A 15,411-nucleotide genomic window follows, 5' to 3' on the forward strand; every position below is an offset into this window, starting at 1 on the left:
CCTTCCAAGGTTTTTATATCTCTTTCAGAATCTACCCATTTATCTTACGAAATCATTTTTTAAAAATCTAGATTCTATTATTTTCCCTTTTATTTGGAGTTTTAAGACTCATCGTATCTCTAAGGCACACTTACAAAAATCTAAAGAGATGGGGGGGCTGGCAATGCCAGTTTTTCAACATTATTATTGGGCCGCAAACATAAGGGCTTTGATGTACTGGAGTATTGATTCGCCCAGTTTGAATGGGAATTCAGATTTTCCTACATGGATTCACATGGAATCTCATTCTGTAAACAAGAGCTCTCTCCCTGCCTTATTACTTGCCAGTTTAAACGCCCCTTTAAAGAGCATTTCTAAAAATTTTGTAGTACATAGCTCTTTAAGAATATTGAAACAAATTATGAAATTTCTTGGTATTACACAGCCTTCTCTATTCTCCCCCATCTGTAAGAATCACAATTTTACACCTGCTCTGAGCGACAGAATCTTTCAATTGTGGAATAATAAGGGTCTTTCTTCATTTAACGAACTATACACTGATGGTCGCTTTGCCTCTTTCGATCACCTTCTAAGTAAATATGGTCTTTCTCACTCTCATTTTTATCGCTACTTGCAGACTCGGCATTATGTTCAGCAAGCTTTTTCCGATTACAGGATCCAGCATGAAGAACACCGGTTCTATAAACTAGTGCGACAAGCACCGGATACTAGGCATATGGTTTCGCAATTTGTTTCCCTCTTCTCATCGCAGTTAAACATTTCTTCTGATTATTTTAAGGTAGCTTGGGAAAGGGATGCTGGCATCAACCTATCTAGCGACCTCTGATCTGAAATCCTGCAGAGAATTCATAGCTGCTCTATCAATGCAAGACTTCAATTAATTCAGTTTAAAATTGTACACAAGCTGCACTATTCTAAAGTCAAACTCCACAAGATATACCCAGCAGTGTCTCCAGTTTGTGATCGATGTCAGGGCGCAGAGGGAACGTTGTCTCATTCTTTTTGGTTCTGCCCTAAACTTCATAGGTATTGGCAGGATATATTTTCTTGGTACTCTGCGGCATATAACCAGGCTTTCTTGCCTGAAGTGGAATTGCCCATCTTTGGTTACTCTGACACAGTTTCATCTTTGTCTTATTTGCAGTTGGCACTAATGTTGGGCATGGTGGTGGCCAAGAGAATCATATTGAGGGAGTGGAAATCCACTGCTCCCCCATGTTTTCAGAGGTGGCTTGCGGAGATGGCCTCTGTCATACACCTTGAGAAATTACGGTTTAATGAATCAAAGTCTCTTATAAAGTTTTCTAAGATCTGGGGTCCCTTCCTCCTACAGCTAAATAACAGTAGTACTTAATTTTTTGTAATTTTTATTATTTTTTTTTTTATATATTTGTGATATAGTGGTTTCCATGCGGATTTCATCTCCCCTTTTGTTTTTTTTCCCCCTCTGTGTTTTATCTTTCTCCTTTGTAACTATTCTAGGCACTTATGTAATTTGTAATGTAGCCTGCCCTTTTTTTACATTTTTTTATTTTTATTTTTTTTATTATTATTATTATTATTATTATTTATTTTTTTTTATGTACTTTGTTTTGTGTTCTTGGTATGTTGTTGTTAAATGTTGTTGTTATAAAACTAATAAAAAGCAATATGGAAAAAAAAACATTATAGGTGGACCTCAGAGAACAGTATAAAATTTATATTTAAAAAAGCAGTTCATGATCCCTTTAACACTTGGCTAATATTTTGCTAACATGTTTTAGCACATTCCTAGCATGTTTTAACATGTTGCTAGCATGTTTTTAACTTATTTTAACAGAAACACTCAGAAACACATGATGTAAACTAGGGATGTCAACGATTAATTGGCGTTCAATTAATTGTTGGTAAGAGATGCAATTGATTAAATCTATCGATGGTCGATTAAGCAGTTTCATTTTGGGGTGTGTGCGGCTCATGCGCAAAACATGTGCAAGCGGTTGTGAGTGATGGTGACGGGGCTTGATCTTTCGTGAAAATAATTCAATCACATAAAATTACGTTTTTAATGTGATCCAAACCCTAAAAGTACATAAAAACAGAAACAATACAAAGTTATTTTGTACTTTACTCTAATGACTAAGTCATGTTTAATTATAATTTCCCCAAATAATTGTTTCATATCAGGCTCTGCGCTTTGACAGGGCTGCAGGACACGAGCTGGAGAGATAATTATTAGGCTATATAATTTATTTCTGGAAGTGGTTCTCTGACCGCACAGCACAGAAACATGCGCCGCAGTTATGTTTGGGATCATTTTATTTTTTATTTCTCCCTCTCTTCCTATAGCGCGTAACTTAAAGTTCACTGGAATTTCATAAACATAGCATTATAATGAGAACTTTATAGGATGTGAAATCTATAGTAAATTCCGTCCTAACCCGTGTTTTGGCATATGCATCCTTTTGTGCAGATATAAGTTGTAATGTTACGTTTATGTTATGTATCTAAGTTATCTGATTAATATCATAGGAAGTGTCATAGAACGGGTTTCAGTTTATTGGCATAAAGTCAGCTTCACCTTAGGCAGCTATTCTTTTTTAGATGCTTCTTTTTTAATAACATTGCTGCATCAATCATAATCTAACAGTGTTCTAATCATGTGTTCATGTTTTCATAAACATGTTTTCATGTCATTTTTATTTTTAACATTCATTTTCAAAACAGTCTTCAGATATTTTCATTATCTCCATTATGGCCATGCCCTGCCCATACGCCCCGGTATTATATATCACAGTATTTTTCAAAATGATACCGGTTTCACAATATATGACGTTTTTTTTTTTTTTTGACTGGGTGTTAACCACATTTTCTACTTACTGAGAGAGGAAATACTACAGTAGATTGACTTGTCAGAATGTCATTATGAGTGAATATTGTAGAAAAGTTCCAAACTAAATAGTGACTAAACACGACCCATTAATACAGTGGGTACGGAAAGTATTCAGACCCCTTTAAATTTTTCACTCTTTGTTATATTGCAGCCATTTGCTAAAATAATTTAAGTTCATTTTTTTTCCTCATTAATATACACACAGCACCCCATATTGACAGAAAACACAGAATTGTTGACATTTTTGCAGATTTATTAAAAAAGAAAAACTGAAATATCACATGGTCCTAAGTATTCAGACCCTTTGCTCAGTATTTAGTAGAAGCACCCTTTTGATCTAATACAGCCATGAGTCTTTTTGGGAAAGATGCAACAAGTTTTTCACACCTGGATTTGGGGATCCTCTGCCATTCCTCCTTGCAGATCCTCTCCAGTTCTGTCAGGTTGGATGGTAAACGTTGGTGGACAGCCATTTTTAGGTCTCTCCAGAGATGCTCAATTGGGTTTAAGTCAGGGCTCCGGCTGGGCCATTCAAGAACAGTCACGGAGTTGTTGTGAAGCCACTCCTTTGTTATTTTAGCTGTGTGCTTTAGGGTCATTGTCTTGTTGGAAGGTAAACCTTCGGCCCAGTCTGAGGTCCTGAGCACTCTGGAGAAGGTTTTCGTCCAGGATGTCCCTGTACTTGTAATTCCCTGTAATTCATCTTTCCCTCGATTGCAACCAGTCGTCCTGTCCCTGCAGCTGAAAAACACCCCCACAGCACGATGCTGCCACCACCATGCTTCACTGTTGGGACTGTATTGGACAGGTGATGAGCAGTGCCTGGTTTTCTCCACACATACCGCTTAGAATTAAGGCCAAAAAGTTCTATCTTGGTCTCATCAGACCAGAGAATCTTATTCAGGTGTTTTTTAGCAAACTCCATGCGGGCTTTCATGTGTCTTGCACTGAGGAGAGGCTTCCGTCGGGCCACTCTGCCATAAAGCCCCAACTGGTGGAGGGTTGCAGTGATGGTTGACTTTCTACAACTTTCTCCCATCTCCTGACTGCATCTCTGGAGCTCAGCCACAGTGATCTTTGGGTTCTTCTTTACCTCTCTCACGAGAAGACTCCCCCGATAGCTCAGTTTGGCTGGACGGCCAGCTCTAGGAAGGGTTCTGGTCGTCCCAAACGTCTTCCATTTAAGGATTATGGAGGCCACTGTGCTCTTAGGAACCTTAAGTGCAGCAGAAATTTTTTTGTAACCTTGGCCAGATCTGTGCCTTGCCACAATTCTGTCTCTGAGCTCTTCAGGCAGTTCCTTTGACCTCATGATTCTCATTTGCTCTGACATGCACTGTGAGCTGTAAGGTCTTATATAGACAGGTGTGTGGCTTTCCTAATCAAGTCCAATCAGTATAATCAAACACAGCTGGACTCAAATGAAGGTGTAGAACCATCTCAAGGATGATCAGAAGAAATGGACAGCACCTGAGTTAAATATATGAGTGTCACAGCAAAGGGTCTGAATACTTAGGACCATGTGATATTTCAGTTTTTCTTTTTTAATAAATCTGCAAAAATGTCAACAATTCTGTGTTTTTCTGTCAATATGGGGTGCTGTGTGTACATTAATAAGGAAAAAAAATGAACTTAAATGATTTTAGCAAATGGCTGCAATATAACAAAGAGCGAAAAATATAAGGGGGTCTGAATACTTTCCGTACCCACTGTACATGTTAACCAGGAGTCACTCTCTTATAATCGCGACATCATCTGATAAAATCAACATCTACACTAAAGAGCGGCTATGTGGTGGTTTTGGCTATATTACTTTTTGTCTCATGCAGCGCATTGCCTGCGTCTGAGTGAGTAACAAACTAAAAAAAAAAACTAAAAAAAAATAAGCGCATAATATTAACAAACGAACTATGTACTCATATACTGATGATCTGCAGCGGTATGGACAGCTGAAAGCGATGCTTCTCTGCCACTCACTGCACGAACAGACACCGAGAGAGGCGACAATGTGCCGGGACAGTCAGACCTCGTGCTCGCGGGGCAGTACTGGCGACATCTTCCAATTGAACCATAGCTGATGGCAGGGGGCGGTGGATATTTGTGGCTGAGTTCACGTTCTAGTAGTTCTACAGCTTCAGTTTCGGAACTTTCACGCTTAGTAACACATACAGCTGTGCCCTCACCACAGTGCAACAGTGAAAAGAAACCCCTCTCAAACAGTGTCGCGTTCCGAATGTTGTTTAAACGACATATTTTGTTAAATGTTTAAAATTAATATCATAAGAAAAATAAACACCGGTATTCGGTATGAACTGGTATACCGCCCAGCACTGTCTGTTAACATTTCAAAAAATGTGTTTTAGGGTTTCACGCTGCTTAACAAGCCACTGCAGGGCCTCATCTGTGTGTTCCAGAATCTGGGACCCTCTTAGCATCCCAAAGGCAGTGCTTCAAATTCATCTGCTCATCTTTACCACAATATAAGTAAGTTTCGACCATAATCTTTACTGCACAATAAGTAACTTTCAACCACACCAAAGAACAACATTGAACTGCCTGAAATCAGAGATGTTACTAATTGAAATCAAAGTCAAACTGTATATTTCACAATATCAACATAGTCACTTAAATGACTAAAAATTAAATTTGGAAAATGTTAAACTCACATCAGACTCTTTGGCAACCAACTACTGTTCCACTTAAGACAACTGTTCTTCTCTACATTCACAGATTCCCTCTGATTACCAAGTGAAGCTCGTGTCCTGAAATAAGCTAAAAAAAAAAAATGCTAGAGACATACACAGATGAAAGGTCTGTTGCGTACTGTACCATCTACTGCAGGGTTCCTCAATTAGTTTTCGCCGAGGGCCGAATTCTGCCAACAATACCAAGCCAAGGGCCACTGACATTTTTTGGGGAGGATCAAACTGTAACACTGTGTGTCCTAACCAGACATGACATGACAAAAAGTATCTTTTCCATGTAATTTTTATCCTAACCACCCGCGACAACGACACGTGACAATAAATGACAAGGAATTCTATTTTAGAAATGTTTTTTTATTTTCTACGACGTCGCGGCAGGAACAACATACAAAATATGACGGTGATAATTTCAGGTAATGATTATGTGCTTTATTCAATGTTAAAAGCGTCTAATGTGAGTTTGAATATTATTTTGCGTGAGGTTTACAGCCATAGTGAAAGCAACATTAGATATTTTATCTCAGATCTTGAAAATAAATTAAACAAACTTACGTTAAAACTGTGAACTCGCAGCGAACCAACATCCATAAAGATGGTATCACTCACTCACTCACTCAAAAAAAAAAGTTAAGTCCATTCACATTTGAATCAAGTATTTTCCGTGTCCACTTTTGTTTACTTCACACTTGCCATGTTTTTGCTGTCACATAATATCTACACCGGACGCGACAAAACATTGCAAATCATTTGAACTTTATGCCAGTACATCATAAATAGAACGCGGCAGCAGTTTACTGTCGGGCATTTGTCGCGCCACGCTACGCCGCATCCAGTGTAGACAGTATCACCGATTATAATAAGTTCTATTGTATTTTGTTGCGTGGCGTCGCGCGCATCCGGTGTAGACACGATGTAAATTAATGTTGCTTTCTGATGCTGTGTTTGAATTTTCATGCCACATTATTAGAAATTAGCGTGGGCCAAACATTTTTCTCTCGTGGGCCGGATGTGACCCGCGGCCCGCCTACTGAGGAACCCTGATCTACTGTATGAAAAGCTATTCTTTCAGTCTGACAGATATTCATTTTGCTCTTGCTATGAACAGACCCATCGCTTGTGATTTCTTGTGTTTGGCGGGAAAAGGACTTATAAAAAATTATGGTTTTGTTTGAAGCAGTTAGAATAGTAGAGACCACATGAAGACAGCAGCAGAATTCAGTGCCAAGGGCAGGGGACATACCTCACTGACTATCAGCATGTCCATGGGAATCTGGGGGGACATGGATGGGCTGGCATGACTGGATGAGGGGGAGGATGAAGGGGAGTGATGACTCTGTTGGATGAGATCAGGCAGCAGGTGAATGCGGCCTGCATAGCAGTTTCTCTCCTGGTGGCTTTGACTGTGTGAAGGGCTCAAACCTGGACCCAGACTGGGCCCGGGAATGGGACGCAACTGCTTTCTCTCAGATATGCTCTGGAACCAAGAACAGGGACAGTTCAGTCTGAACTCAGCTAAAAAGAGAATGAGGGTCTGAGGGAAGGAATGCTGTATTCTGCAGAAGTCATCAGCTTAAACACTGTATTTGACTCGTTTGTGTCTAATCTTGCTTTGCTCTAAATAGTACCTTTTTTTTTTTTTTTTTTGACAAAACATAACCCAAAATAAAAAATCAGCACAGAAATGATGGGAAAAATATGGGACACATGAAGACAAAATATGTAATATGATATATGATATGATATAATGAAATTGAGTTGAATTGAGAAAATTATTGTTACAGTACCTGTCTAACGATTAAAGTTACATCATTGCTAGGTGTGGTAGCTGGATCATTCTCTGATTCATCATGAACAAGCATGGTTTTCACTGACTCTGTTTCACCATTACTCAGCTTTGATGAGCTGGAGAGGAAAAACAATTCATCCTAAGATTTGTGGTTTCCAGAGTAGTGTTTTAATTAATGGGACTGTCACACATACCATGTCCTTGAGTCCTCTGCTCCTGAAGTGGATTCATCACCCTGCTCCTGCTCCACCACATCATCATCTACATCTGAATCTAAATCATCACTCGATGAGGAGTAATCTGTCACCTTATGATGAGGTCGCACATCTTCCACTGCACGTAGCTCCTTGGCTAGAGCAGTGAGATCCTGGAGGTGTGGGAAAAGTTTACATGTAAGAGTCTTTGTCAGCAGCACTCTTAAATTGATTCCTCTCTTTCTTTCACACTGAAAAGTTGTACTTATTGCAATAGGGTCATTCAGTGTCAAATCAAACAAATTTCAGAAACTTCGTTACTTTGTAGGGCTGTGCGATATATCACATGCGTTATAGGCATGCAAACTGGAAAAATAACATTTATGGCATTCAGACAGGTATGTTTAATGCAGTTGTTTCAACGGAAGGAAACGAGATACATTTCTAGTTTCAACATTATTTGTTTTTCAGACATTCCTCTTTAAAAGAAAAGCAGCATTATATTTTTGCAAATTGACCCACATTGGGTTTTTGACCATTGAAAATGTGTACAATTTAACGATTTACCCCTGGAGCCATATTGAAATTCCAATATCTCTGGAACCGAACCATATAGGGCCATAAAAATGAAGATGCCAAAGGGAAAGTTTGTTGAGACCCAATTTCTAAAAGGACATTAAGATATCTTTAATACTTCTTGAGTTACAGGCATGCAAACTTTGGAGTAAAAACTTGAAAAGTGCTGTTTCCCATTTTTGAATGGTCATCATTAGCACATATTGTAACAAAGATTGCTGAAGTCAACAGATTTTACTAATAGAACTACCAATCTCTGTGTAAAAATAACATTATGATGCTGCCATCTTTCTGAAATCATTTTTACCCCCTTGAAATTTGGCATTGAATCTCAGGTAAAAACTGCCATTTTAACCTCCCTCCACAAAATAGTGGATTACTCCGTAAATATTCATCCATGACATTTAATATTTTGGCTTTCATCATTACATGTCTATCTTTCTTCAGAAAAAATATTAGCAAAATCAAAAATTTGAGCCGTGGACACGAAATGACCCAATAATAATTTGTAGATTACTCAGCCAGTCAATAACAGTGCAAGCTTGTGGCAATTCAGGAATGTTGATAGGGCCTAAAGATGCATCAGTACGGAAGTTCTAAGAGGCCATTTTCTCATGATCTCGACATAGGCGTAAATCCCAGGGAGGACGAGGGGGACAGGACCCCCCCTATCTGAGGCTTGTCCCCCCTAAAAATATCATTACAAGCGACTCTGTGTATTGAAAATAATATAATGGACATATACTTAAAATAATTGTGTGATTAGTAAAACAAAATAAACGCAAAAAAACGTTTTAAGTTCAGAAATGTTTTGATTCCCCCCTCCCTTTCCTCACAGTGGTTTGGTCCACTGCCTGCTTTCCTTCTTTACCGATACACACACACACGAGTCCGGCGGGAGAGAGCAAGTTAGTTATGTGTAAGTAGGCTGTCAAGGCTGTTTTATTCTCTTTAAACATCGGGTGAAATGATTCTTTCTCTTTAATACAGATGATGCTGGATCATTAATAAATTAGTCATGACAAAAAATTATGACATCCGATGTATTTTCTATGAGCGATTATAAGGTTAACAAGCTTAATATGTAGCTTGTCACCCACTACAACTAACATGGCAATAAGCCTGTGTGTGAACTGATATTAGGCTAATATTGTAGACCTACGTGTTGGGTTTCGTTCAATATGATGTTAAGTTGCAGATCAGTGGGTTTAATGCGGTTGAATTAATGCGAAAGAGACATTCTAGGTTTCAGACGAAACCTAAAATACTATGGATGACGCAAAATAATAATTATAATATGACCGCGTGGTGAACCATGAACTCATATTTAAACACGGTCTCCATGCTATGTACACATATCTATCCTTACAAGTAAAATTTTGGCTTTATTATTTGTGTCCCCTTCAAAATTGCTCTTGAGAAATTTTACGTTTATTGTCCCCCCCTACTGCCAGATGAAATTTACGCCCCTGGATCTCGACATAAGAATTGTTTTCTCGTTATCACAACCTAATTTTCTCGTGATCACGACATAAGAGTTGTTTTTTTGTGATCACGACTTCATTTTTCTCATGATCTCGACATAATTTGTTCTAAGTTACACAACTGCAGAGGACCTTCTTCATGATAGCTATAATTTGTGCAGTTTAGTGCAGTCAGTTTATTACTGACATTACTAAATGTTAAACGCTTGAATATGATAATTTTGCTTGAAAGTGTATCTGTTATTGTTACGTTATTACTGCTGCACGTCTCATCACAGTTTCACATTTACAATGACATATTTGTAATCTGTGTTCTTATTTGTAATCTTTATTGATAATAAATGTATATTGATCAGACATGTGTATCATTTAGTTCAGTGATTTTATAGCCTACAGCAGGGTTCCTAAATTAGTTTTCACCGAGGGCCGAATTCTGCCAAAAACACCAAGCCAAGGGCCACTGACCTATATATATATAAAACATTATTCTGGTAACACTTAATTTTAGGGTCTCTTAATTAGTTGCTTATTAGCATGCATATTACTAGAATATTAGCCATTTATTAGTAGTAATTAAGCACATATTAATGCCTTATTCTACATGACCTTATTCTACATCCCTAATCCTACCCAATACCTAAACTTAACAACCACCTTACTAACTATTAATAAGCAGCAAATAAGGAATTTATTGAGGGAAAAGTCGTAGTTAATAGTGAATTAGTGTTCCCTATTCTAAAGTGTTACCATTATTCTTATTACAATTATTATATTACTATTACTGTTGCTTTTGTTAAAATAGTCACAAGATGGTCACAAGATAAATATTCAGATTTTTTCCCCCAGTAGTCTGTTTTATTCAAACAATTATGAACATATTTGCATTTAGATACAGAAGAACTTTTCCTGTTGAATATTAAAAACTAATTTAACAAACAAAAAATCTGGATCTCCATGTCTGCCATGCAACTGTTCCTGCTCATCTCCAGACTGGATCTCTTCTCTCCACTTTCCCCAAATTGCAGATTCAATTATTAGATCTGTCAGCATTAATATTTTTACACTTAGATTTTTTAGGGGGGGATCAAACTGTAACACCATGTGTCCCAACCAGACGTGATGCGATAAAAAGTATCTTTTCCATGGAATGTTTTTTATTTTCTGCGACGGCGCGGCAGGAAAAACATACAAAATATGACAGTGATGATCTCAGGTAATGATTATATGCTTTATTCAATGTTAAAAGTGTCCAATGTGAGTTTGAAAATTATTTTGCGTGAGGTTTATAGCCATAGTGAAAGGAACAATAGATATTTTACCTCAGATCTTGAAAATAAATAAATTAAAGCAAACTTACGTTAAAACTGTGAACTCACTGCGAACCAACATCCATATAAAGATGGTATCTCTCACTCACTCACTCAAAAATGTTCAGTCCATTCACATTTGAATCATCTATTTTCTGTGTCCACTTTTCTTTACTTCACACTTGCCATGTTTTTGCTGTCACATAGTATCTACACTGGATGCGGCAAAGCATTGCAAATCATTTCAACTTTGTGTCAGTACGTCATAAATAGAACGAGTCATCAGTTTACTGTCGGGGATTTGTCGCGCCGCGCCGCATCCAGTGTAGACAGCATCACTGATTATAATAAATTCTATTGTATTTTGTTGCGTTTCAACGCGCCGCTCGCGTCCGGTGTAGACACGATGTAAATTAATGTCGCTTTCTGATGCTAAGTTTGAATTTTCATGCCACATTATTTGAAATTAGCGCGGGCCAAACATTTTTCTCTCAGGCCGCCTATTGAGGAACCCTGGCCTACAGTCTTGTAGCCTAATCATTTGTATTTTCTAAGGAAAACACACACACAATCACACATAAACACTCTTCTCAAACAGCATCCCAAGCTTGTATCGCACATGATATCACAGCCCATCCTACATGACTAATAAAAATCACAAACAAATTATTATAATATAATATTATTATATATAATTTTATTGCAAATGCATGAGGAAAATAAAGTGAGTTGAATCCAAGCAGCTTGTTAATTACACAAATAAAATGTTTAGCGTAGCTTAACTCTGGAAAAATAAGCAGTGTTTGATTAGCCTATATTTATTTTATTTATTGTAGACGTTATTTGAAGCAACATTTGCTGAAATATCCACAAGAAACAGCATAAAAGCACATGGTTATCTGTCGATCAGAAGCGCCTCAAAGGGGACATTCTTAATGCTTAACGTGGCTCAATGCGTTAAGAGAGTGTAAAACACCAAACTCAGTAAACACATTATTAATAAATTATACTGTGTTCAGACAAGCAGATAAGTCCAGGATGCGAACGCAACTCATTTTCTTAAAGGGGTCATCGGATGCAAAATTCACTTTACAAGGTGTTTGAACATAAATGTGTGTTGGAAGTGTGTACACATCCATCCTATAATGATAAAAATCCACCCAGTGTTTTTTTTTTAAAATCCCCTCTCTCAAATCAGGCTGTTCTGAGATTCCTGTCAGAATGACATAGTTCTGCACATACATCCCATGATAGTTGATTGACAAGGCCGTCTTCCCTTAGACCCGCCCTGAGTGAGCTGAGAGCTGTTCGCCATTGTGTTGACTCACAAGGGAAGACAAGAATGTCTTCTATTAAACGATTGAGGTGTGTTTTTGTTGGACGTAATAATGAACAGTGTTTCCGTTACATTCATTCTGCCGTGGCGGGCCGCCACACCAAAAATCACCCCCGCCTCGGCTGCAACTTCTCAGTGGCATCATAGTGACGCCGCTCGCATCATTCACAGTCAGGTAATTAGCAGAGAACACCAAGCAGAACTTGAATTTCGGCGCGGGATTGCGGCTGTTAATAATAATTCTACTCATTCCCACAGGTTCTGTTCTAATAATGCATGACAGATGACGGAATGTATCATTTGCACGTGCTTTTGAGTCTTGCTTAAAGTGAAAGAGAACTCACATGTGCTCTCTGCCTCCACAGATCGCGATGAACTAAGGGGAGTGACAGCTTTTAATAATTATTAAGGGAGTTTGCAAATGTGATATTGATTTAATAACAGTTCAGTAAACAAGAAGATAATATTAAGTGACTTACATTGTCTGGCTATAACACTACTGCCTGATTTTGCTCCATTTCATCAAGGAAAATAGTTCCAAATAAAGTAACCGCTCAGCCGCTGCGCATCTCCAAGCAAACACAGCGGTGTTTCATTCAATCATGTTTTTGAACGAATCTAGTGAGTCAGTGATTCATGATTACCCATTCATAAAGACAGTCACCTGCTTCATTCCTGAATGAATCAGACATTCGAACGAATCAACTGAATGAATGATTAAGTGCAGGGCTCTAGACTGCGACTATATTTTGAGAATGTGCAAGTAAAGATTTGATGTGGTCGCACTTGTGCAAGTGCATGGTCTGCGCTGGTCCAAAGCGTCTGCTTCATAGAGCACGCGCTGCAGAGCCGCGGCACATTGCAGCAGGAGTCAGATTTCACTGATCACGTGAAGAGAGGCGCTTTCAGGAGAGCGCTTCGTGGGTAGAGCCTGGTTTATACTCGCTGCATCAGCACGAGCGTGGAGGATTTGGTTTTCAAACTAAAGTAAAAGACCGCTTCTTAAACCAGAGAAGGTGAACATGTTGGTATTCTTGTAGAAAAAACAAAAACAAAACATGCAAGTCCTGCCAGCGACAGTCAGTTTAGTTTTACTTTTCTTTTTGTTTTTGTTTTGAAAAGCTTGTTATCTTTGCTGTTTACCTCACGTTTACGCTATGGAGGCTTTTCTTAATTTAATTTTAATATTATTATTTATTTGATTCCTCAGTGTTTGCTAAACATTCTGTAATTTATTAGTCGGTATATAGTACAGCATGTGATGTGTCCTATGCCATGCTTCGTCTTATTAGTTTTTGTTAATAAATGTTATGTAAGCTAGTCTGTAATTGTAACGTACTGTTTTATTGTTGTGCTTTTTAATTAAGAATAACAATGAATCCATCTTTTGTTTTAGTCTTAAAAAGTGAAAGGTGTATAGATATAAGCAAAACAGACAAGTATCTTTTCTTGTAAAACGTGACACCAAGATCGCTATAGTAAAAGTGAAAGCGCACGAAAAAAGGAATTCCTGTTCACAAAATTTAAAAATCACAAATAATACTGATGAAAAAGAACTGGTTGAATGTTGAACACTTTCGTTACTATATGACTATAAACTATGATAAAAGTTCATCATTATGCACTGATCAACATTGATCAAATGTTGTAGCAAAAACAAAACAAAAAACAAAAAAACATTGCGACCAAATTATGTGCTCGTGCGACCAGTTGTAAAAGTGCGACCAGTGGGAAGAATGAGTCTAGAGCCCTGTAGTGTAACATTCAAAATAAAAATAAAAAACATTTAAAATAACGCAGCAAATCCCAAATCCCTTTAAGGCAAGTCATTTCACTCGGTGGCCATCTTTGAAACACCTCTCGGGCAAAAACAGCTGCAGTGACGCGATAACTTTACTAATCAACGATTGGCTCTCTCATTTAGAAGGCGGGTAAGTATAAGGAGTGCACAGTCTGCCTATATATGAAGGATTTTCCGGACTATTTTCAAAAGCAATTGCAAATTGTATTTTCAATTGCGTTTTCCACATGTGGGCGCATAAATTGGGACAAAATCCAAATGCAATTGCAAATCTTGCATTACCGTTTGCATTTTCGCAAACGCACAGTGACTGCCACATTTCAAATGAAAAGGCAAAGTCCATTTGCAATTGTATTTTCCATGTCTTAAGAGTTATGAGCCTGTCATATTTAAATAGCAATATTAATTACCATTTGGTTTTTCACTTTCTCTGCGTCGCGCATGTAACCTGCCAAAACTGAAATCTCTATTCCTTTTGTGAGTGACGTCACTTCCCAATACAAAAACGCCCCCTAGTATAATCCCGCCCCCTCACATTGATTGACAGCTTTCCGTGTAGACATCGGAAATTCAAATGCAAAAGGAATTGCGATTTCATTTGAGTTTTGGCAGGTTACATGCGCGACGCAGAGAAAGAGAGTTCGCGAAAATGCAAACGGTAATGCAAGATTTGCAATTGCATTTGGATTATGTCAATTTATGTGTCCACATGTGGAAAACGCAATTGAAAATACAATTTGCAATTGCTTTTGAAAATAGTCCGAAAAATCATTCCATAGTGGTGTTCACTTAAACAGAAAATGTACAGCTATTCAAAAAGATCCAAGTGCAGTAAAATCAAATATCACAATACAATATGTGCAGACATGGCATCCAACTCACCACACTACCTAGTTTAAATTGTCAATGGGATTGATTGATTGATTGATTAATGGTGAAGATGATCATGGTGAAGAACACCATGGACAGTACAAAAAATTCCAAAACATAAAATAATGCAAAAGGAGTAGAGGAAGAGAGAGCTACACCCAGAGTAAAAATGTTCAGTGTGAATGTGTCTATCATTTAGTTCAATAGAAACAATCTGTTTGAATATGAGGCCTTTTGACATGTCTGCACACCAACAAATCAGATGATTTGACATTCAGGACAGCAGTTACTTACAGCATGTCTAGCTGGTCTTACAAAGTCTTTCTTCTTTTCTGACTTCTTCCCAGCAATCTCTGGCCGCTGCATTGGTGAGCCCTCAGACTTTGAAGAGGCTGCAGAGAGAGTGAAAGAGCACAAGATTTATTTGCAGGTAGATGGGTGGGACACGTAAAGATCACTTTTTGCCAAAGCTGCTTGTTG

General features: G+C 38.1%; 1 protein-coding gene across 6 annotated transcripts in view; it reads right to left on the bottom strand.

The window, feature by feature from the left end:
- LOC131536340 (mitogen-activated protein kinase kinase kinase kinase 4-like) overlaps window positions 1–15,411 on the bottom strand; it is a 115,263-nt gene that overhangs the window by 18,655 nt on the left and 81,197 nt on the right. For 4 of the 6 annotated variants that reach the window (XR_009269932.1, XM_058769227.1, XM_058769208.1 and 1 more), the window contains exons 19-22: window positions 15,226–15,323; window positions 7,558–7,730; window positions 7,362–7,479; window positions 6,818–7,051 (exon numbers count right to left, since the gene is read on the bottom strand). Coding sequence is in view for 4 of the 6 variants with exons in the window: in XM_058769227.1 (XP_058625210.1) it covers window positions 6,818–7,051; window positions 7,362–7,479; window positions 7,558–7,730; window positions 15,226–15,323 (623 nt within the window). In the remaining 2 variants the exon portion in view is untranslated. Of the gene's footprint in view, window positions 1–5,538; window positions 5,645–6,817; window positions 7,052–7,361; window positions 7,480–7,557; window positions 7,731–15,225; window positions 15,324–15,411 lie in introns of all 6 variants that reach the window. The other 2 variants (XR_009269933.1, XM_058769235.1) reach the window with 2 other exon arrangements.

This window comes from Onychostoma macrolepis, chromosome 01 (genome assembly GCF_012432095.1).
Source record: "Onychostoma macrolepis isolate SWU-2019 chromosome 01, ASM1243209v1, whole genome shotgun sequence".
Classification (NCBI taxonomy): Eukaryota; Metazoa; Chordata; class Actinopteri; order Cypriniformes; family Cyprinidae; genus Onychostoma; species Onychostoma macrolepis.